The sequence below is a fragment of the Limanda limanda genome, chromosome 2 (genome assembly GCF_963576545.1).
Source record: "Limanda limanda chromosome 2, fLimLim1.1, whole genome shotgun sequence".
Classification (NCBI taxonomy): domain Eukaryota; kingdom Metazoa; phylum Chordata; class Actinopteri; order Pleuronectiformes; family Pleuronectidae; genus Limanda; species Limanda limanda.
Window position 1 is genome coordinate 4,858,615 of NC_083637.1, and position 20,704 is coordinate 4,879,318.

Below are 20,704 nucleotides of genomic sequence, written 5' to 3' on the forward strand. Positions count from 1 at the left end.
TACAGTTGTATGAAAATGTGGGTATTGTTTAATTTTTTAATGAAAATAAGTAAATACAATCCTAGCAGAAAACTGAAATATCAAAAACTGCATTAGTTTTTATTTATCAATTTGAAAAAGCAAGAAAACTAAAAGGTAACTTTGGCATTAAAAAAAGTAATTTTCTACCATCAATACCTCATGCATTTATTACGGAAATGTTTTATTTTGGTAAGGACGAGGAAGAGACAATATAGAAGCAGTGAATATAAAGGAATACTTTGTAAATTATTAAAATGAAAATGGAAAATTCAATATTTTTAGGGCTGGTTTTTTTTTTTGCACATGCAGTTTTCCAAAAAATGGTTTCAAGTGATTTGCATGTGTTTTCTTAATTATTATTATTTCAGACTCTGACCTGTTGAATCTATATAAATTATATAAAGAATGAAAATTTTTAAATTAAACGTTTTTTAAATTAAAACTTGTTCAATCCATAGACTGTATATAAACTATATAAATAGATTAAATATTTCTCATTATTTCAGACTCAGACTTGTTTACATTATATAAAGAGGTTTTTCTAATAAAATGAAAACTGTAATTTATTCCGGGCTCTGATCTGCAGAATCCACAGACTTTATATCAATTAAATAAAAAGGTTGAATAGTTTTAAATCAAACACTTTTTTTAAATAAAAATTGAAACGTGAATTAAACATTTTTTAAATGAAAACTTGTTCAATCCAAAGACTTTATATAAACTATATAAATAGATTCAATATTTCTAATTATTTCAGACTCAGACTTGTTTACTTTATATAAAGAGGTTTTAAATCAACAATTTTTTCCAATAAAATGAAAACTGTAATTTATTCCGGGCTCTGATCTGCAGAATCCACAGACTTTATATCAATTAAATAAAAAGGTTGAATAGTTTTAAATCAAACACTTTTTTTAAATAAAATTTGAAACGTGAAATAAACATTTTTTAAATGAAAACTTGTTCAATCCAAAGACTTTATATAAACTATATAAATAGATTAAATATTTCTAATTATTTCAGACTCAGACTTGTTTACTTTATAAAGAGGTTTTGAATCCACAATTTTTTCTAATAAAATGAAAACTGTAATTTATTCCGGGCTCTGATCTGCAGAATCCACAGACTTTATATCAATTAAATAAAAAGGTTGAATAGTTTTAAATCAAACACTTTTTTTAAATAAAATTTGAAACGTGAAATAAACATTTTTTAAATGAAAACTTGTTCAATCCAAAGACTTTATATAAACTATATAAATAGATTAAATATTTCTAATTATTTCAGACTCAGACTTGTTTACTTTATAAAGAGGTTTTGAATCCACAATTTTTTCTAATAAAATGAAAACTGTAATTTATTCCGGGCTCTGATCTGCAGAATCCACAGACTTTATATCAATTAAATAAAAAGGTTGAATAGTTTTAAATCAAACACTTTTTTTAAATATAATTTGAAACGTGAAATTCTTTCAGTCTCTTGCGTGATGCATACCCGTGGGTGGGTGGAGGCGGGGCGTGCGGCTGAGTGGGCGGGGCCGATATTGGGTGACATTTGCGCTGTCAGACGCTCGGCCCCGCCCCCGTGCGTCTGACGTCAACGACGTGCACCGGGACTGTTTGTTCTGGATCTGGGGCGAGGAAGGTCCGCGCGGCTGCCACCCGCCTGGAGAAGGTAAACCCTAACCCGGACCCGAACCCTAACCCGGGTCGGAGCCGGAGCTTCCCCGGCTCGCAGCTCGCCTCCTCCGGGACGAGCTGCAGCGGCCGCCCGGCCCTCGGTGGCTTCTCCGCCGCGCTGTCAGTGAGCTTCCCCGGGGAGGGAGCGTGAGCCTCCGCAGGCCTCGCACCGGGCTGGAGCAACGCGAGTCAGGTGGAGTTTAGCCCTTTAACTTAGCACGGCTCGGCTCGGACGGGCCCGGCTCGCCCCCGGCCCCCCCTCGCGGAGCCGGACCCTCCAGGCTGTCCGCGCCCCCTGCCCGCTGCAGGTCGCGCTCACGCTAGCATGTTAGCCGCTAGCTTGTTAGCGGCTAGGCGGTTTGTTTGTAGCCCCGCAGGCCGGATTCACGACATAAGTTACGTAGCTTTCCGCAGCGTAGTTTACGCGAGTACCACCCGGTGTGCGTGGTGTTGTGAACGGGTGCGTGCGTGTGGAGCTGTCCCTGTCCCTTCGGGGGGGGGGGGACACGGCGACACGGGGACAGGAAGGTTAGCTAGGCGCTGCTAGCCTGCCGCTGCGCACGAACCCTGCGTAGGATACGTAGCGGTATTCACCATGCGCAGGTACGCCGGCTGCGTAGCGGACTGACAGGAGCAAAATGGCTGATTGAATGTGGTTCAATAAGCAGATTGAGGCTGAAATGACTGAACTAGACCCTGGACTCTGTGGGTCCGCTGACGTGTGTTGACTCTGCAGGAGTGTGTGAGGAGACCTGGGAGCTGATCTCAGGTCGGATCTCCTCCTCGTCTCCTCCTGCTGCTCACTCACATCTGATGTTATCACGCCAGAGTGGCTGTTTCACCACAGCTTTTAAAATGCAACATCATTATTTTATGTGCAATCCTCTCACTGTGCATAGTCTCACTCTGCACATGATTTCCCTCTGCCATAAACTAATATATACAGTATATATTGGTTTTTATTCCATTCATATCTTTCTACATTCCTTTCACTTGAGTATTTCTTGTTATTTATTACTTACTGATGCCTATTTTTGACTCTTGCTGCTGTAATATTGCAGATTTCCCCATTGTGGCACTAATCAAGGATTATCTTATTATATTGAACACTGCATTTATAACTCTGCTCCTGTGCATATTCCACTTAAGATCCATGCTTTGTTTTGTTGTAGCATAAATTATTGTCTGGAAGTTGGTTGACAGATATGGATTTATTAGGCCTATTCTGACATAATTGTCGATAAATATCAGGGCTGGACTATATGGCCCAAAATTATATTGAAGTGAAAACCTTTATATCAGTTGATAACGTTTACTATGACGATAAATGTCTTGTTATTATTTCCGTTTTAAACTCTTCTTAAGGACAAACGCTTAATAAACAGCAAAACATTATGGGCTTATACTACTCATAAGCATTATATCATTATGTACTTAACCTTTGTTATATTGACACAGGGTTCTCTTGTTTTTACACTGTATACATTCGTTTTTATTCATTCGTATCGTTCTACATTCCTTTCACTTGAGTATTTCTTGTTACTTATTACTTACTGATGCCTATTTTTGACTCTTGCTGCTGTAATATAGCAAATTTCCCAAATGTGGGACTAATCAAGGATTATCTTATTTTATCATATTGGAAATTGCATTAATAAGTTGTTCCTGTGCATATTCCACTTAAGATGCATGCTTCCAAACTTATTGTCCAGAAGTTTGTTGACAGATATGGATTTATTAGGCCTATTCTGATTTATTAGTCAATATATATCAGGGCTGGACTATATGGCCCAAAATTATATTGAGGTGAAAACCTGTATATCAGCTGATAACGTTTACTATCATGATAAATGTCTTGTTATTATTTCGGTTTTAAACTCTTCTTAAGGACAAACACTTAATAAACAGCAAAACATTATGGACTTATACTACTCATAAGCATTTTATCATTATATACTTAATCTTTGTTATATTGTTATTAAAGCAAGTTATATTGGGATAATTATTGTTATTGTCTTATTGCCCAGTCCTTATATATGTTTTAAAACGATTGCTAATGATTCCAGAGAAGTCGTTATCAAATCTTTTTGATATAGAAATCTAATTGAGGCAGTTTAACCATGAACCTTATTAAACTTTATTTTTTACAAACTATAAATAAAAGGAAAACACAACCAAATTTATAGACCTTGAATTGGGAAAATATACACTCGTAAACATGTAATGTAAAAACAAATGCATCGGTCTGTAAACCTTTAAGTTTTCTTATAGCTAAACATGAATACCAATACATATAAGTGAACGGCTCATACTACAAAAGTAAACAAAAAGCATGCACATCGGCAAATTGATAAAAACTATATAACTTGTTAACTTTTTAATACTTTAGTGTATAGCAGAAGGCAGTTTTTATCACAGTATTTGTTTACATTTTTAATATACATAAGTTTGCATAGTTCATTTAATCTTTTAAGATCAATATTTAGGTAATTTGGCGATGAAGTTGAGCTGACATCATCGGTGGATAAAAGTTACACACAGACTGAAGACAAGCTGTCATCGTCTTTGTGAAATTCCCGTAACAAACCTTTGAGCAGTGCGACCTTCTCGATAAACGGTAATCTAGAAACTGTCAAGGTCCGAGGTCAGGGTTTGGTCTCTTGCATCCAATAAATCATGGAAATCTCATCACTCCCACTCCTGTCAGATCGCTTGACTCACAGTCAAACAAGATAAAATGGAATACACAACACAACACAATAGAACAATAAATTATACTTGAACATGAGGAAAGCTTCTATACAAAGAGTTATGGAAGAAGCATTAGAAGACTCAGGAAGATAAGCCGAGGGTTGCAACAGATCAGAGACCTTTACTAACACAAGACGAGAAGGAACATGTCAAGCACCTGTTGTGTGTCTGTGTAAGTCTCAGTTCATTTGAGCACATCCAGTTAGATTGAGTTGTTTTCCTCATGAAATATTCACGAGAGAATCTTTAATTGATTCTTAACTGGCTGGTGGTAGATCAGTTTTGAAAACTATTCCAGAGTAAAAACAGCTACAGCCACAAATGACTAAAGGTGCAGGTGACTTCACATTTCCAGGATTTATCTGTCCCATTTATCTGTCCCGTATCTAAATACCACTTTCACCGTGGCACTGGTCTCGGCTGCTTACTGCTCAGAACGATCAATCTTTAATCGGCTAATGTGTTTTAATGTTAGTTTAAAAACATCCATGGGTCTTTATCTTTACCTCAGTTTTAGGCGGGTATCTTAAATGTCAAATACAGAGACGTTTTGAAATGACGCTGGCTCATGTTGTCTTACTGTCTGGGTTTTGTCAGTCATTGCCAGTAACACTTCCACTTCATCATCATTCCAAGAAAAGGAATCGCAACTCCCTTATTTGCGGTTTCTTGTTTTCAGTATTTTGTACAACTAAGCAGCAAACTGCACAGAAGACGATCAGTTTATGTAACCAGTCATGTGATGGTTGTTTTCAGGTTTGTTAGTATGGGTTGAGATTACTACAGATACGGAGCTAAGATGCTGGTGTGGACAGAGATACTTCTTGTTTTTTTAAACATCATTATAAACCACAGACATGATGGTCTCCCTCTCTCACAGGTGTGACACTCAGCCCTCTACCAGCGTGTTGCGGTTTCCTTGCCTCGACAGCGCGCCTCTGACGGACTTCAGGTGTCACCTCAGGAAATCGCCCCCTCACCAACTGAGATATGATCACAGAATCGGATTAGACCACAGCGGCACGGCAACAAACATGTGAGTCCCTGCAAAACGACAACAAGCTTCCTTCTTCAACCTGGTGCAAGGCCATTTAAGACCTTTTTAGAAAGGAAATGTTGAAATTTTGTGGTCTCTCCACTTTACAACCACAGGCTCCATCGTAGATAAAGTGACATTAGTCTTTAGAAAACCTCATTATCTGGAGAAAACAAAACACTGTTCTTCTCTTCACGGTGTAAGTTTAGCTTCTTTCAAGTTTGTGTTTTTAACAGCTCATAGCGAATGTCTTCTTTTCGATGTTTACCTGTATCTGCTGGGTGTTTGTGTATAAGAAAGGTATTTCTCACCCAATCATCTGTTTCTCTTGCTCCAGTCCACATCGTTATACCTTCATTTCTCTATGAATTACAATAAATAATTGTAATTTTGATGTGAAAAGTAAAGGAGCCAAGAGGGTGAAGGAAACTGCCTGATATTTAGTCGATGTGACATTTAGTGTTTATTCCATTTGTGGTGAAAGTTGACAAGGGTGGATGGGTCAGTTCTTAATTCAGGTTTCCTTCTTAAACCTGGTGCAAGGCCATTTAAGACCTTTTAGAAAGGAAATGTTGAAATCCTTTGTTCTCTCCATCGTACATAAAGTGACATTAATCTTTAGAAAACCTCATTATCTGGAGAAAACTGTTCTTTCTCTTCACGGTGTAAGTTTAGCTTCTTTCAAGTTGGTGTTTTTAAAAGCTTATAGCGAATGTCCTCTTTTAGATGTTTATCTGTAACTGCTGGGTGTTTGTGTATAAGAAAGGTTTTTCTCACACAATCATCTGTTTCTCTTGCTCCAGTCCAGTCCGTTATACTTAATTTTTATATGAATTACAATAAATAATTCATGTTGATGACGTGACAAGAAACAGAGCCAAGAGGGTGAAGGAAACTGCCTGATTTTTAGCCGATGTGACATTTAGTGTTTGTTCCATTTGTGGTGAGAGTTGACAGGGGTGGATGGGTCAGTTCTTAATTCAGGTTTCCTTCTTCAACCTGGTGCAAGGCCATTTAAGACCTTTTAGAAAGGAAATGTTGAAATTTTGTGGTCTCTCCACTTTACAACCACAGGCTCCATCGTACATAAAGTGACATTAATCTTTAGAAAACCTCATTATCTGGAGAAAACTGTTCTTTCTCTTCACGGTGTAAGTTTAGCTTCCTTCAAGTTGGTGTGTTTAACAGCTCATAGCGATGTTTATCTGTAACTGCTGTTTGTGTATAAGAAAGGTATTTCTCACCCAATCATCTTTTTCTATTGCTCCAGTCCAGACAGTTATACCTTCATTTCTCTATGAACTACAATAATTAATTGTAATTATGATGTGGCAAGTAACAGAGCCAAGAGGGTGAAGGAAACTGCCTGATATTTAGTCGATGTGACATTTAGTGTTTGTTCCATTTGTGGTGAAAGTTGACACGGGGCGGATGGGTCCGTTCTTAATTCAGGTTTCCTTCTTCAACCTGGTGCAAGGCCATTTAAGACCTTTAGAAAGGAAATGTTGAAATGTTCCATCGTACATAAAGTGACATTAATCTTTAGAAAACCTCATTATCTGGAGAAAACTGTTCTTTCTCTTCACGGTGTAAGTGTATAAGAAAGGTTTTTCTCACACACATCATCTGTTTCTCTTGCTCCAGTCCAGTCCGTTATACCTTCATTTTTATATGAATTACAATATATAATTGTAATTATGACGTGAAAAGTAAAGGAGCTAAGAGGGTGAAGGAAACTTCCTGACTTTTAGTCGATGTAACATTTAGTGTTTGTTCCATTTGTGGTGAGAGTTGACAGGGGTGAATGGGTCAGTTCTTAATTCAGGTTTCCTTCCACAGATGAAACCACTAACAGGTGCAGGAGTGGCAGCAGCAGCGGTGATGACGAGTTTTGTTTCTCATCCTTCCAGTGAGTCGAGTGAGGAGTGGAATGGCCTGAGGGGGCTCCCCCCAGTCCCACCTGCCCCCGCCAGGTCCCGACTGCCTCCACTGTTTGCTCAGCCCCTGCGACCCACCGCTGCGATGGGAGACGGACTGCAGGCAGGCAACAGCCAGAACCCCCCCTCTGCCCCCCCACCTCTCGCCTTCAACGCCCCGGCACCCGACACGCGGGACCCCTCCCGACCCAAGCGACAGACCAACCAGCTGGAGGTAGAGGGAGATTTCTCTGTCTTTCAACACATGAAAACTTTCCTCCGGGGTTTGGATTTGAGTTGAATTGATTTTTTTTGACTTTGCTCTTTTTCAGTACCTGCTTAAAGTGGTGTTTAAAACGGTATGGAAGCACCACTTTGCTTGGCCCTTCCAAGCTCCCGTAGACGCCATCAAACTCAATTTACCTGTGAGTACAAAATACACAACTGAGATTGTAAATTAATGTAATATGCAAATTACACTGCAGTGCAGGTGATTGTCGGTGCAGCAGAACATGCAGTTTTTCTGCCTCGGTTTTTCCGAACTCTACTTCTTCACTTGATTTTAAAAAATAACTACTCGGTTATTCTTTTTATTCGAAAAGAAGAAATAAGTAGAAGTACTTGCAATACTTATTTCTTCATATTTAAATATTATTTGTTGTTGCAACAAAAGCTGAGATCAGACTGGAGGAGACTTGGTCCAATTTAAGTGGGTTTTTTTTGAGAGCTACAGGGGATCACAGAGCGTAAACACTAAGTTAAAGACCTTTTTAAATTACAAATTAGTCCAAGTTTATCATTTCATCAACAATCTATTCTTCGCCTGCTCTCTTCAAGGACTACTACAAGATCATCAAGATTCCTATGGACATGGGCACAATAAAGAAACGCCTGGAGAGCAACTACTACTGGAACGCCCAGGAGTGTATCCAAGACTTCAACACGATGTTCACCAACTGCTACATCTACAACAAGGTCAGCGACATGATGGCGTCCGGCCACATGTGACACGACTCCCAACAACAGGCAGTGTCCTACCAAACTTCTGTTCCAACTCAAAGAGAAGAGAGATGTTAAGGTTTGTCTTTGTTTGTTTAGCCGGGGGATGATATCGTCCTAATGGCGGAGGCCTTGGAAAAGCACTTCCTCCAGAAGATCACACAGATGCCGCAGGAGGAGACGGAGATCGCCGTGGTCACCAAGGGACGAAGGGGGTTCCGACGGGAGACAGGTACGAGTTCAAATCAAATCAAATCAAAGTTTATTGTCACATGCACCAATGAGAGCGTCATTGGAGCAGTGAAATTCTTGGGACACAGTAGACGGGCTTTACAAAAATTTAAAAAAGAATTGACATACCATATAACATATTAAAATATTAAAATGAAGCAGAAAAATATTAAAATGAAGCTGATGTTTACCGGGTGGAGTGGGGAATATTAAATTAAAACAAAAAAATATGAATATATATGTAGTAAGTACGTAGTAAGTGGGACCTGTGATCTTTTGACCTGGCAGGCAAGGGCTTTACAAAATAAAAATAACATACCATATAACATATAACATATAACATAAACATATAACGAGTTAGAGAGCACTTCAAAAGATTTGTTTTGAAAACAAGAGCCTTTCCTGTAGAAAAGGGAATTCTTTCAAACTATGCATAAACAGCAACTTTGACACATAACGGATTGGATTTGGGAGGTCAAAGGTTAAAGTCTGGGTGAACACGATATGTCAAGACTGCCTTTTGGGAATTTAGTCAAATTTCGACTTTGACTGATTTACTGAGTAGAATTCTCATGGCCTAATGTAGACTGTGTCTGCACTGGTTGGTGGTGCTTGCAGCCTGTGGTTATTCTAGTTGGTTGTGTTTGTGTGTCTCAGCCCTATGAGGAGTAAAGTGCTGTGACTGGTAAACTAGTCTAACCAGCCAAGCGTCTGTGTTGAGAACTAATTGTCTCTACTTGTTTCTTGTAAACCCCACCTAGCATGGAATTTGTATTGTTAAATTACGTTTTGCCTTATTGATGCTGGTCTGACATGTCCTGTACTGTTTTTTGATTGTTTCTCATAACTCGTCCTCACCAGGTCTGGGGTTCAACTGGTTGGTTTGGCATAATCATCTTGCTTTCTTTTCTTTTTTTTCCAGCTCTAATCACAAAGTCAGACTCAGGCCAGGACTCGTCGTCCCCCTCTTCCACGCCCCATACACGAGGCTTCTCATCCCCGCCGACCACCCCTCACACCCGTCCTGCACCCCCCCCTCAAGGCCCTCCCACATTAGCCCTGGCCCAGCCTCTATCGCAGCCCCTGGTCCAGCCTGTGGTCCACCCCTTGTTCCAGCCCTTGGTCCAGCCCATGTTCCCGCCCTCGATCCAGCCCTCGATCCAAGCTCTACTGCAGCCTCTGCCCCCCCCACGCGTGCCTCCCACACCCACCTCCCACGCCCACCTGGTCAGCCCGTTCCCCCTCTCAACCTCCGATGTCCTGGCCCAAGGCTTGACCTCTGTTCCCTCCTCAGCCCCGGCTCACCCAGGCCTCCTACCCGTCCCCATGCTGCAGAGCCCCCCCGCCCTTATCAAGGTAAGGAAATGGAGAACTCCTTCTTGAAACACACAGGCTCATTCTTACGTCATTTTTCATAAATCTCTGACCTCTGCTGCTCCAACAGCAAAGAAAGAGCCAGAAGAGGAAAGCAGACACCACCACGCCCACGGCCAACGACCAGCTCAGTGAGTCCTCTCCCGTCTCCGCCGAGGCGCGGCCACGTCGAGACACCATTCGTCCGTTGAAGCAACCCAAACGAGACGCGGCGCAGCCAGATTCTCAGCATCACCTGGTCGCTGGTCTGGAGGCGGGGGGGATGGCGACGCTGAATCGTCAGGAGCAGCTGCGTTCCTGTGCCCGCCTCGTCAGAGAGATGCTGTCCAAGAAGCACGCGGCGTACGCCTGGCCCTTCTACAAGCCGGTCGATGCTCGGGCGCTTGGCCTCCACGACTACCATGACATCATCAAGCACCCCATGGATCTCAGCACCGTCAAGGTGATTTTATTCGGATTGATGATCCGCATGTAATGACTGTTATTAACTTAATCACAGGGAGAGCCAGTATATTGCTGCCCGAGTCATAATTGGCCAGGGAAGCGAGAATATGAAATCATTGTTATTATTCTGATGAACAAACTAATGAAGACACTTTTGTTTGTCTCCCTCAGAAAAAGCTGGACAACAAACAGTACAGAGACGCTCAGGAGTTTGCGACAGAAGCCCGGTTGATGTTCTCCAACTGTTATAAGTACAATCCTCCAGACCATGACGTGGTCTCCATGGCTCGCAAATTACAGGTGGGTGAGCACATGTTACAACACTATAAGAACCACATGACCTAAAGTATGTGGACATCCATGTAACAGTGGATGGGATCAAACTCCTGCAGCCGGGCTCCAAGATCAAATGCAGTAGATTAGGGGTGGGAATTGGCAAAAATGTGACGATTCGATAGTATTGCGATACTGCAAGTATTGCGATTCGATTCTGCGATTTCATGTCCCCCATATTATTCGAAGGCATTACAAAAAATGAGGAAAATAAGACTGCTCAACTCACTTCAAATGTCACATTTCATTCTGTGAACAACATTGTCTTCTACACATTTACTGAAGAGCAAAAACTAAGAAAGGGTAGTGCAAAAACTTTGTCCTTGAACATTCAGGACACAGGACCTTTGTAATTATTTTCTGAATAGGAGACCTCTCACATGAACACTGAGCTCAATCATATAAATAAGAGTAACCTAGAGCTTCAATCAAATTGAGACCTGCAAGGTTATGACCCAAAATGTTAAATTCATTTGGGAATATTGGCATTTTTGTTCAGAAAAAGGAGTTGATCAACCTGCTAAGATGTTAAATTTCCTCTGGGCCGTTACTATATCTCCTGCAGTGGAGAACATCCTTTCCACATACACACTAGGTATCTTTTAAACTCTGAAACTCTCCTTGTCATGCTTTGCCAGCCAGGGGCTGTTACATATATAATTGTAAATAAATATTAAAAAATATTGCAATACTTTGTGCTACAGTATCGATATATTCGCGGGCGCAAAATATCGCGATACTGAACAGAATCGATTTTTTTCCCCCACCACTACAGTAGATAGATGGATGGATAGGCAGGAAGGAAAGAAGTATACTTCAATCTAAATTTCCCTCAGGATCAATAAAGTATCCATCCACCCTCGAGTAGAAAGTGCGTCAGAAGAAAATATTTACAGTATGTATTAATATATACATGCATACACTATTTGATTTCTAACAATATGAGAACAGTTAGACACGGTGAAATTCAAAGTCTCTGTGTCAATGTGCAGATGCTACTTATAATACAGCAGTTAAAGCCATTTAATTACATTTGCACCATTTTACGTATTATTTATGTTAAAAGAATTCTGAAAGGTTTATCTCCAGTTCACAGTTTCTCTTGTTTTTCGCGACAGGACGTGTTCGAGATGCGTTTGGCCAAAATGCCGGATGAGCCCGAGGAGCCCACCCCTGTTCCCACCCCGTCGTCGGCCCTCCACCCTGCCCCCTCCACTCGACAAGCCCCGCCTCCTTCTGCTGTCTCGGCGGGCGAGAGCTCCACCTCCTCCGAATCGGAGTCCTCGGGAGGAGGCCCGGACAACGAGCGGCAACATCGATTGGCTGAGTTACAGGAACAGGTTAGAGGATGGAAAATGAAGGGGGAGGGAGGCTAATGAGACACAACAGGTGGGTGGGCCACGCAGAGCAGCTTTACCGATTGTGGGTAATCGCTGAAACACGGAGAAACAAAAGCTTAGGCCGCTTTGTTTTTCGCCTCTCTAAGATCATTGTTGTTGTGTTTCCCGTTTCCTCCAGCTCAAAGCTGTCCACGAACAACTTGCAGCACTTTCTCAGCCGCAGACCATCAAGCCCAAGAAGAAAGAGAGGGAGAAGAAAGAGAAGAAGAAAGAGAAGCACAAGAAGAAGATGGGAGCAGAGGAGCCAGTGGAGGTCCCTCCTCCGCCTGTGATGATTCAGACGGCGAAGAAGAGCAAGAGCATCAAGGAGCCGATCACTGTGAAGAAGGAAAGGAAGAAGCCAGGGTAGGTTTCACAGACTTTACCTCGGTGATGTTGTTGTAGCTGCGTTAACTGGAGCTAATCACATCATCCGTCCATCACAGGAAGAAGGAAGGAGTGAAAAACAGCCGCCCGACTGCCCCCCCCCAGCCGGGGCCGACCCCTCTCGTCCCCTCAGCCTCTCTGGAAGCAGAAGAGGAAATCGGTACGTGTGCACACGGTGAGCAACATTTTCTGTTTGTAGAAATCGTTACGTCTTTAACAATGGTGTCGGGTTGTGTGCTTTCCTCTGCAGATGTATTTGGGGGCGTGTCCACTGAAAGAGGCAAGCCTATGTCGTACGAGGAGAAGCGTCAGCTGAGCCTCGACATCAACAAACTGCCCGGCGACAAACTGGGCCGCGTCGTGCACATCATCCAAACCCGCGAGCCGTCGCTGAAGAACTCCAACCCGGACGAGATCGAGATCGACTTCGAGACGCTGAAGCCTTCCACGCTGCGGGAGCTGGAGAAGTACGTCTCCAGCTGCCTCAAGAAGAAGAAGAGGACATCAGGTGGGCTGCTCCTACTTTTGCTTAGTGCTTGTTTTTAACTTCTCAGATGAAGGTCTCGCTGTACTGCTCATTTTGAATGTGGTAGTATAGTGAACTAATGTAGGCTATAGGCGAACAGGCTAAAAGAAATCAGTGCAGGTTTCTACTGAGCCCCTGAAGTCCCAAAATATATTTTTTTTATCTTGTGCACACAAGTCATAATCTTGTGGGAACAAGTTACAATCTTGTGTGCGCAAGATGATTAAGTTATATACACAGAGTTAATATCTGCGTAGTAAAGACACGACTGGCCGATGATTTCAAGGCAACACTAAATTGAGTTTATAGCTTCTTCTTTTTTTTTAAATTCTCTTTTTATTTAGAAAGGCACATTTCCATCACATACATTAAATACAGCTTTAGTCTGTCAAGGACATAAGAAAGGATGGATGTAGTAAGTTTGGGTGATTTTGTTCATACTGCCTTTCTGGGGTTTTGTTTTATGGACCTAAATTACTCCATGTAGGAACAATAATAAAGAGAACACAACCGGGGAACGCACTTCACATCAAAAAAAAAAGGAGGATCACACAAAACACAAGTATATTCAAATAAAATCAGATCTAACTGGTTTTACATACTCAGTCCATTTGGTCCAGGTCTTATAAAAAATGTCTTTCTCGACCTTGAGGGCAAAAGAGATCTTTTCCATAACATAAATCTCATACCCAATTTCAATCCATTCATCAATGGTGGGAGGGTCCACTTTGAGTTTGTAGCTTTTTAAGAGATTTTTTATTTTACAGCGACAAGAATTTCATCGTGTGACTTTCCCAGGTGAAGAGAATACTTGATTTGTCGAGTTTTCTCCATCTACGGTACAAATCTGGTGGCTGTTTGCATCTGAGTGATTCAAACTCAAATATCTTCTTAAAATATATATCTTGTGCCCACAACATAAAATACATATCTTATTTGGGACTTCAGGGGTTCTGTGTTTCCTTAACATGTTTTTCCATTTATTTTGTCTTCACACCAGATGAATATCAATCAGAAGTGAAACAGAAACGGCCGGTTTAATAATTTCTGAATGTTGTGGGTGTGTTGCAGTAGACAAACCTCTGGAAACGACAAATGTGACTAAGACGAAGACGGGATCTTCATCCTCAGGCAGCAGCGACTCCTCTGACAGTGAAGACTCTAGTGAGAATGGTAACGAACACACACACGCGCATCATTAAATGTCTCCTCACGTGATCAGCTTCTCTGTGGATTTCCTACTTATTTCATGTGTTTTCATTCCACCAGGGCTGGTTCCCACACCGCAGAAGAAGAGCTCGACTAACAAAGACATCAAGCGACCACATCACCAGTCCCTCAGCGGCGGAGTGGTCCCTGTCCCTCCTCAGCTGCAGCCTCAGCCTCCAGTCGTCCAGTCCAAGCTACCGTACGTCGCCCCCCCTCCTGTCCCTGTCCCCGTCCCGTCTCTGGACACCTCCCAGCTGCTGGCCTCAGGGTTCGATCCCCTGGCTCACTTCATGAACCCTCACCTGACGCAGACGAACCCGGCGCCGAATCCAACCATCGCTGCTGCTGGCGTCGCCGTCAGCGCCGGGCTCCTCAACACAAACACCCCCAGCAGCCAGATGACCAGTGAGACGCATCCGTTCCTCAACCAACATCCCATCATCCCCTCGCCAGGTACTCCACTGACACTACTCTAATTATTATGATAAATATAATGAATAAAGCTACTAGTTTTTCAATTTAGCAACAAAGTGTTTGTTCTGTATCGTAGCTAGAAGCAGATCAATCTAAATAGAACACAATATAAACAATCTAAAACATATTTTTATGTCAAATGTAATGTAGATTTTGTCTTTATTGTAAGATTGTTCGTATCCGCAGCTAATTTCTATCGATTGAGCAACAAACCGGTTGAGCTCAAACAATATTTGACATTTCTGGATGATAATCAGAATCAGAATCAGAACGTATTTATTGCCAAGTAGGTTTACACCTACCTGGAATTTGCTCTGGTTATTGGTGCATACAATGAACATAGAAACATAAAAACACAATAAATACACCACACGTAAGAAAAACAATAATAATAATAAAAAACAATATATATTTACTCACTATTTACTTCTTGTTTACTCACTTTTTCTAATATTTATACAAAGTAACATTTATTTAGACATAAACGTATCTATATAATCTATATAAGATATGATTTTCATCATATTAACCCCAAAGTCTGATCCTATTTGCAGCTGTTATTAATTATTTTTTTTATTAATTTTATTTTTATATTTTTTTATTTATTTTTTTGAATTTTTTATTAATTTCCAATAAGAACCTACAAAACACATTGACACATACCACACAAGTTGCACAATGAAATGCAGGCGAACTTCACTGCATACACATACATACAAAAAAAAAAAAAAAATAAATAAAGATAAACACGCACACAAACATACATACCTACGTAAAATAATAAATAAAATAAAATAAAAATGTCACACTCGATATCCCTACAGATAGATATAATCTACCGTTGCCTGAGAGAGTCCGTTAAGGGTGTTATTCATTATTTAATGTAATTTCCCTCAGTAGTTAAACCTCATTGATGTTGTTTCCATGGTCAGTGTTGTTTTTGTGACTTTCTCTTTAAACTGGAATGTTGTTTTTCTGAACTCTTCTCTTCCCTCTGTTCCCTTCCTTCTCTGTAGCGCTCCACAACGCTCTGCCCCAGCAACCATCGAGACCTAGCAACCGAGCAGCACCGCTTCCCCCCAAGCCCCCCCAGCCCCCCCCGGCCTCCTCACCCCAGCTTCAGCCTTCGCTTCCCCTGACGCTCCCCCAGCCGCCCCCCCGTCCTCGCGTCCCCTCACCCCCGTCGCACGGCATCTTGGGAACCCTCTCCTCACAACCCCCCCAAGCCCTGCTGGAGGACGACGAGGAGCCGACACCCACCAGTGCTGAAACCCCGCCCCTCAGCCAGGTGCACAGCTTCCTGCAGTCTCTGCAGCCGCGACCCCCCCCCACACAGACGCAGCCCATGCACACGCACTCGCCCGTGCAGCTGATGCCGTCGTTGCACATGCCGGCCATGGCGCTGTCCGGCCCGGGCCTGGCGCAGAGACACGGCTCTGCCCCCCCGCTCATGCAGCAGCCGTTCCCGCAGATATCGACGGCTCAGCAGCAGAAAGGTTTGATGCTGCAGCAGAAGGTTCAGCAGATGCAGCTGCAGCTCCAGCAGCAGGCGTCTCCACCGAGTAAAGCAGAGCCGTACGCAACAGGTGAGACCAAGACTCAACCGCTCAGACACCGAGGGCTCTGAAACCAAGAGGATGGGTCACACGGGAAAAGAAAAACATGTTATTCTGTTCATAACTTGTCTTACTTTCACCTCCTTGTGAATTATAATGTGGGTAAGAAAGAATAATCTGTTAGAAGTGGGTCACAAGTTGGTAGTGATGATTTAGCCTCTGGGGGTTTCCGGTGGAAATCCAGGCCGAGAATGTTTCTCCACACAATCAGCGCCTGTGTAGGTGTTTTAGGTCCAGAGGACATTTTGTCTCATCTCCAATAACAGATATTCAAATGGAAATACAGATAAATAATTTGCGGGCAACTGAATCCTGCTCAAACGTAATCGGTCGAACCAGAAACATAAATAAGAATCCTCGGACCCCAGAAGTCTTGTCCCTCACCAACAGATTCTGTTTATTCACATGAAAAACCTTTTTTATACAGATTAGTCCACAAGAGGTAAACGATACATATTTGATTTAATTTAATTCAGCTTAAAAAACAATAAATGAGTACAGCTAAGGTTTAGAGAAAGGCAATTTCTTTTTTTTACAATAAATTAGTCTGACTTTTGTTGCCTAAGCATTGCAGAAATAAGAAATTCATAAATATACAAGTTGTTTTCTTAAATACTGGAACTACTCTAATGTCTTTGTACTTCTTTATCTTCAGTTCAAGTAGACACAGAGTTAATATATCTCACATGGTGCAGAATGTGAGAATAAAAATCTTTGTTTCAGAAGTTACATTTGTGCTTTTCCGTGAAACCTTCCTACGTAGCCTCCACACATAGATTAGACTTGCTTCCTCCTTTTTTTTAAAACCCCTCTTATAACATTCTGTGTTATTGTTTGCAATGTTTTATCCTTTTTTAAAGCACTTTGGAACTTTGTCATTAAAGTACCGAGTAATAAAAATACATTTTGCAGACGTCACCGCACATTTAGCCAAATTTGTCCTTGACTGAAATGAAGCATGACTGTTTTTCCAGGTTGCCTGCGTGACAGCCCCCCTCCCCTGATGATGCACTCTCCTCAGTTCCAGTCACACCAGTCGCCGCCACAGACCAAGAAACATGTGAGTGAAGAGTTGCAGGTTTTTAAAATTAAGAAAAAATAACGTACGACTAATTCGTTGTCGCTGCTGAAGGAGCTTTTTGTAAACACACGTTTGTGTTTCAGCAGGAGCCGAGGTCCAACCTGGTGGAGGTCAAAGAGGAGAAGCCCACCCACTCGCCCGTTCTGCCCCCCTCCCCCTTCAGTCCTGTTGTGCGTCAGGATTCACACAAACCCGACAACAAACACAGTGAGTACAAGACACTCTAAAGTTAAACAAGGTGTCTTTGCTAAAAAGATATTGAGCAACTTGACCGAATCTTAAAGTGAGGATGAGGAAGTTGTGTGTGTGGAAAAGCTGCCTCCCTTGTGTTCTCTTGAATGACCAACAGAGGGCGCTCCATGGTTCCCTTTCTGTAGAAGTCTATGAGAAAATGACTTGATTTGTAACCTCACTTAACATTTCTCCAGGGATTTTACGTCTCAAGGATCTGTACTTTACTTGAGTATTTCTTTTCCTGACGACTTTTTACTTTTACTCGTTACATTTGAACAAAAATATGAAAACTTTCTACTTCTTACATTCTCAAACTGGCTCGTTACTTGAGCAGCGGAGGTTGTCTCTCTCTCTCTCTCTCTCTCTCTCTCTCTCTCTCTCTCTCTCTCTCTCTCTCTCTCTCTCTCTCTCTCTCTCTCTCTCTCTCTCTCTCTCTCTCTCTCTCTCTCTCTCTCTCTCTCTCTCTCTCTCTCTCTCTCTCTCTCTCTCTCTCTCTCTCTCTCTCATCTAGGGTTACATTTTTTTACATTATATACATTATATTCATATTGTTGTTAAAATTTTTCAGTCAGTTGAGATAAATCTTGAGGAGAAACATTTTGGGTTGTTTTGTGTTTGTATAGGACTACTATAAAAAGCACTTTGCATTTTTAATTTTGGTACTTGTACTTTTACTTTTGATACTTAAGTACATTTCAACACCAGATACTTTTGATACTTAAGTACTTTTAATATGAGCTACTTTAAGACTTTTACTCAAGTCATTTTCTGACGGGTGACTTCTACTTTTACCGAAGTCACTTTCAGGTAAGATATCTGTACTTTTACTCAAGTATGGCTTTCAAGTACTTTATACACCACTGCTCATACGTATATTTCCTTTAAAAACAACATCTACAGCCCCTTTCCAGAAGCATGAGTGTGACCGTTCAGATGCATGTGTGTGGTTAATCTCCATGTGGTGTTTCTCTGAGGATTAGATCTGAAGCCACTGGATGGTTCTCGCCCTGGTTCTCGTCTCCTCGACTCCCCGGCGCCGCCGTGCTCCCAGCCGGACGCCAAGATCAAGCAGGAGCCCAAAACTCCCACGGCTCCTAAGAAGACACAGGTGTGTATGAAATCGACCTCCTCATCTGGTCTCTCCTTTATTCAGCCTCACATCTTCTTTCTCCACCTTCCTCCTCACCGCTCCATCTTTTCTCCTCCTCCTCCTCTCCCAGGAGGTGAAGTTAAAGAACATGGGTTCCTGGGCCAGCCTGGCTCAGAGGTCCCAGTCCACGCCGGCCTCCTCGGTCCGCTCCTCCAGCGACAGCTTCGAGCAGTTCCGCCGGGTGGCGAGGGAGAAGGAGGAGAGGGAGAGGCAGCTGAAGGCTCAGGCTGAACAGGCCAAGAAGGGCCAGGTGAAGCATCGGTAAGTGGGAGGAGGACGGAGAGGAGACGTCCAGAGGAGACGCCATGTTAGAAAGAGTGAGACAACAATCCTTAGGAGAGGCGTTGGACTAGTGGCACAAACTTGGACTATGGGCAGAAAAGGTCTCTGGTTCGTCTCTGGTTCGACTCCACGGAGAAACAACAAAAAGATGAACCTGGATTGATCTGTCCCAAAATCCAAGAGGATTCTCCCTACCCTGTCTAGTGCCCCTGAGCAAGGCACCTTACTCCCCCAACATCTGCTCCCCGGGCGCCGTACATGGCTGCCCACTGCTCTGTGTGCCCTGCACCAGATGGGTTAAAAGCAGAGGTTAAATTTCCCTCCTTGCATGAGTGTGCTTGTGTTTGGGACAAATAAATGTATCTTAATCTTAACTTGTATTTATTCCCCTTCTTCTTGCCGTAGCCGTGACGACGACGACACCGTGGAGCAGGCTCGTCGAGTCCAGGAAGACACCCGCCGCCGCCCGGAGCAACAGTCGCCGCTGGCTCCCACACCGCCGGCTTCTACCCCGCCCACCACCTCTCCACAGGCTCCGCCCGCTCAGCCTCAACCCCAGACGCCGTCCTCCGCGGCTGCACAGAGCGCCCTCGACCAGCAGAGGGAGATGGCGCGCCGCCGTGAGCAGGAGAGGCGCAGGAGAGAAGCGGTACGAGCAAATCTGAAACGTATCCAGAAATACTGGTTTTCAGATTTTCAGGTATATTAATATTTCTCCTTCTCGTCTCGTCCTCAGATGGCCGACACCATCGACATCAACTTCCAGAGCGACCTGATGGCCATTTTTGAAGAGAACCTGTTCTGAGGATGTGATGATGGGAGTGAGAGAAGGACCTATAGACGTACATTAGAAAAAAAGAAATATTCAAAAACGCATATACACCACAAAGCTCTGATATACATGGTCGCTGCTCATATGAATGCAAACACACACTCTTAATAGTAACTGTCCCTTTCTCTCAGTAGTTGAAACAGCTGGCTTGTGTCATGTGAATGAGGAGCAGGGTAGGGGGGTCGGGGGGGGGGGTGAAACTGAAAGAAGAAGCTCCTCCCCCTTCCCCCCCTTCCCCCAGTTTTCCTCCAACCTCAGATACGTTTTGGTGTCTGGCCCGGTGTGTTTATGCTCGTTGGTTCTCCGGGGACGACAGACACTGAGACATTAAGAAAGTTGTGTCTCTCGAGGACAACAAGGACGGCAGAGGGAAGAGGAGGCGGCTTAACTTTAACATAAAGTAACGGCTTCGATGAGTTGGATTTAAGTTAAGTGAAAATAAAAGAAAAACCTTATTCTCTTAATGTGTGACCGGAGAGAAACAGGGGGTTTAAACAAACAGGCGACCAAAATTACAGAAGACGGACGGATCACCTGGTTCTTTGTTTTCTTTTCTTTCTCCTCTCGTCTGATCTCGTCTCTGTTGTTTTATTTTTCAAGTTTTTAGATTTTAATCCGGGAGGGTCGGGGGGGGGGGGGGGCGGTGTGGTCGGGTTTGTCGTCAGGTTCAAGCGTTCGTCTGAGAGTCGGTTGTTTTCTCAGGACACGGTGGAAGTGAAACACACAACTCACCCCGGCCACAGTCACACA

The 20,704-nt window shown here is 42.8% G+C and overlaps 1 protein-coding gene across 2 annotated transcripts; it reads left to right on the forward strand.

The window, feature by feature from the left end:
• Nucleotides 1-1,636: 1,636 nt before the first annotated feature.
• Nucleotides 1,637-20,444, forward strand: LOC133026420 (bromodomain-containing protein 4-like). Of its 2 annotated transcripts, XM_061093323.1 has the most exons (22): nucleotides 1,637-1,695; nucleotides 5,332-5,487; nucleotides 7,398-7,638; nucleotides 7,736-7,828; nucleotides 8,241-8,378; nucleotides 8,502-8,634; nucleotides 9,556-9,989; nucleotides 10,078-10,449; nucleotides 10,623-10,751; nucleotides 11,903-12,124; nucleotides 12,303-12,529; nucleotides 12,610-12,710; nucleotides 12,801-13,058; nucleotides 14,148-14,249; nucleotides 14,346-14,738; nucleotides 15,776-16,345; nucleotides 17,350-17,435; nucleotides 17,543-17,663; nucleotides 18,665-18,798; nucleotides 18,911-19,101; nucleotides 19,528-19,771; nucleotides 19,859-20,444. In XM_061093323.1, the coding sequence occupies exons 3-22, from the start codon at nucleotides 7,510-7,512 to the stop codon at nucleotides 19,925-19,927; spliced, it is 4,146 nt and encodes a 1,381-aa protein (XP_060949306.1). In that variant the 5' UTR covers nucleotides 1,637-1,695; nucleotides 5,332-5,487; nucleotides 7,398-7,509; the 3' UTR covers nucleotides 19,928-20,444. The 2 variants fall into 2 exon arrangements, with proteins under 2 accessions (XP_060949306.1, XP_060949302.1); XM_061093319.1 differs by lacking the exons at nucleotides 1,637-1,695; nucleotides 5,332-5,487 and having other exon boundaries at nucleotides 7,442-7,638; nucleotides 18,671-18,798.
• The last annotated feature ends 260 nt before the right edge of the window (nucleotides 20,445-20,704 follow it).

What these genes read in the sequence shown, in the direction of transcription:
- LOC133026420 (XM_061093323.1), top strand. Translation starts at nt 7,510, where the DNA reads ATGGGAGACGGACTGCAGGCAGGCAACAGCCAGAACCCCCCCTCTGCC. An exon ending in CCATGGCTCGCAAATTACAG is followed by an intron (nt 10,752 to 11,902) that starts GTGGGTGAGCAC and finishes TTTTCGCGACAG; the next exon opens with GACGTGTTCGAGATGCGTTT. An exon ending in TGGCTGAGTTACAGGAACAG is followed by an intron (nt 12,125 to 12,302) that starts GTTAGAGGATGG and finishes CGTTTCCTCCAG; the next exon opens with CTCAAAGCTGTCCACGAACA.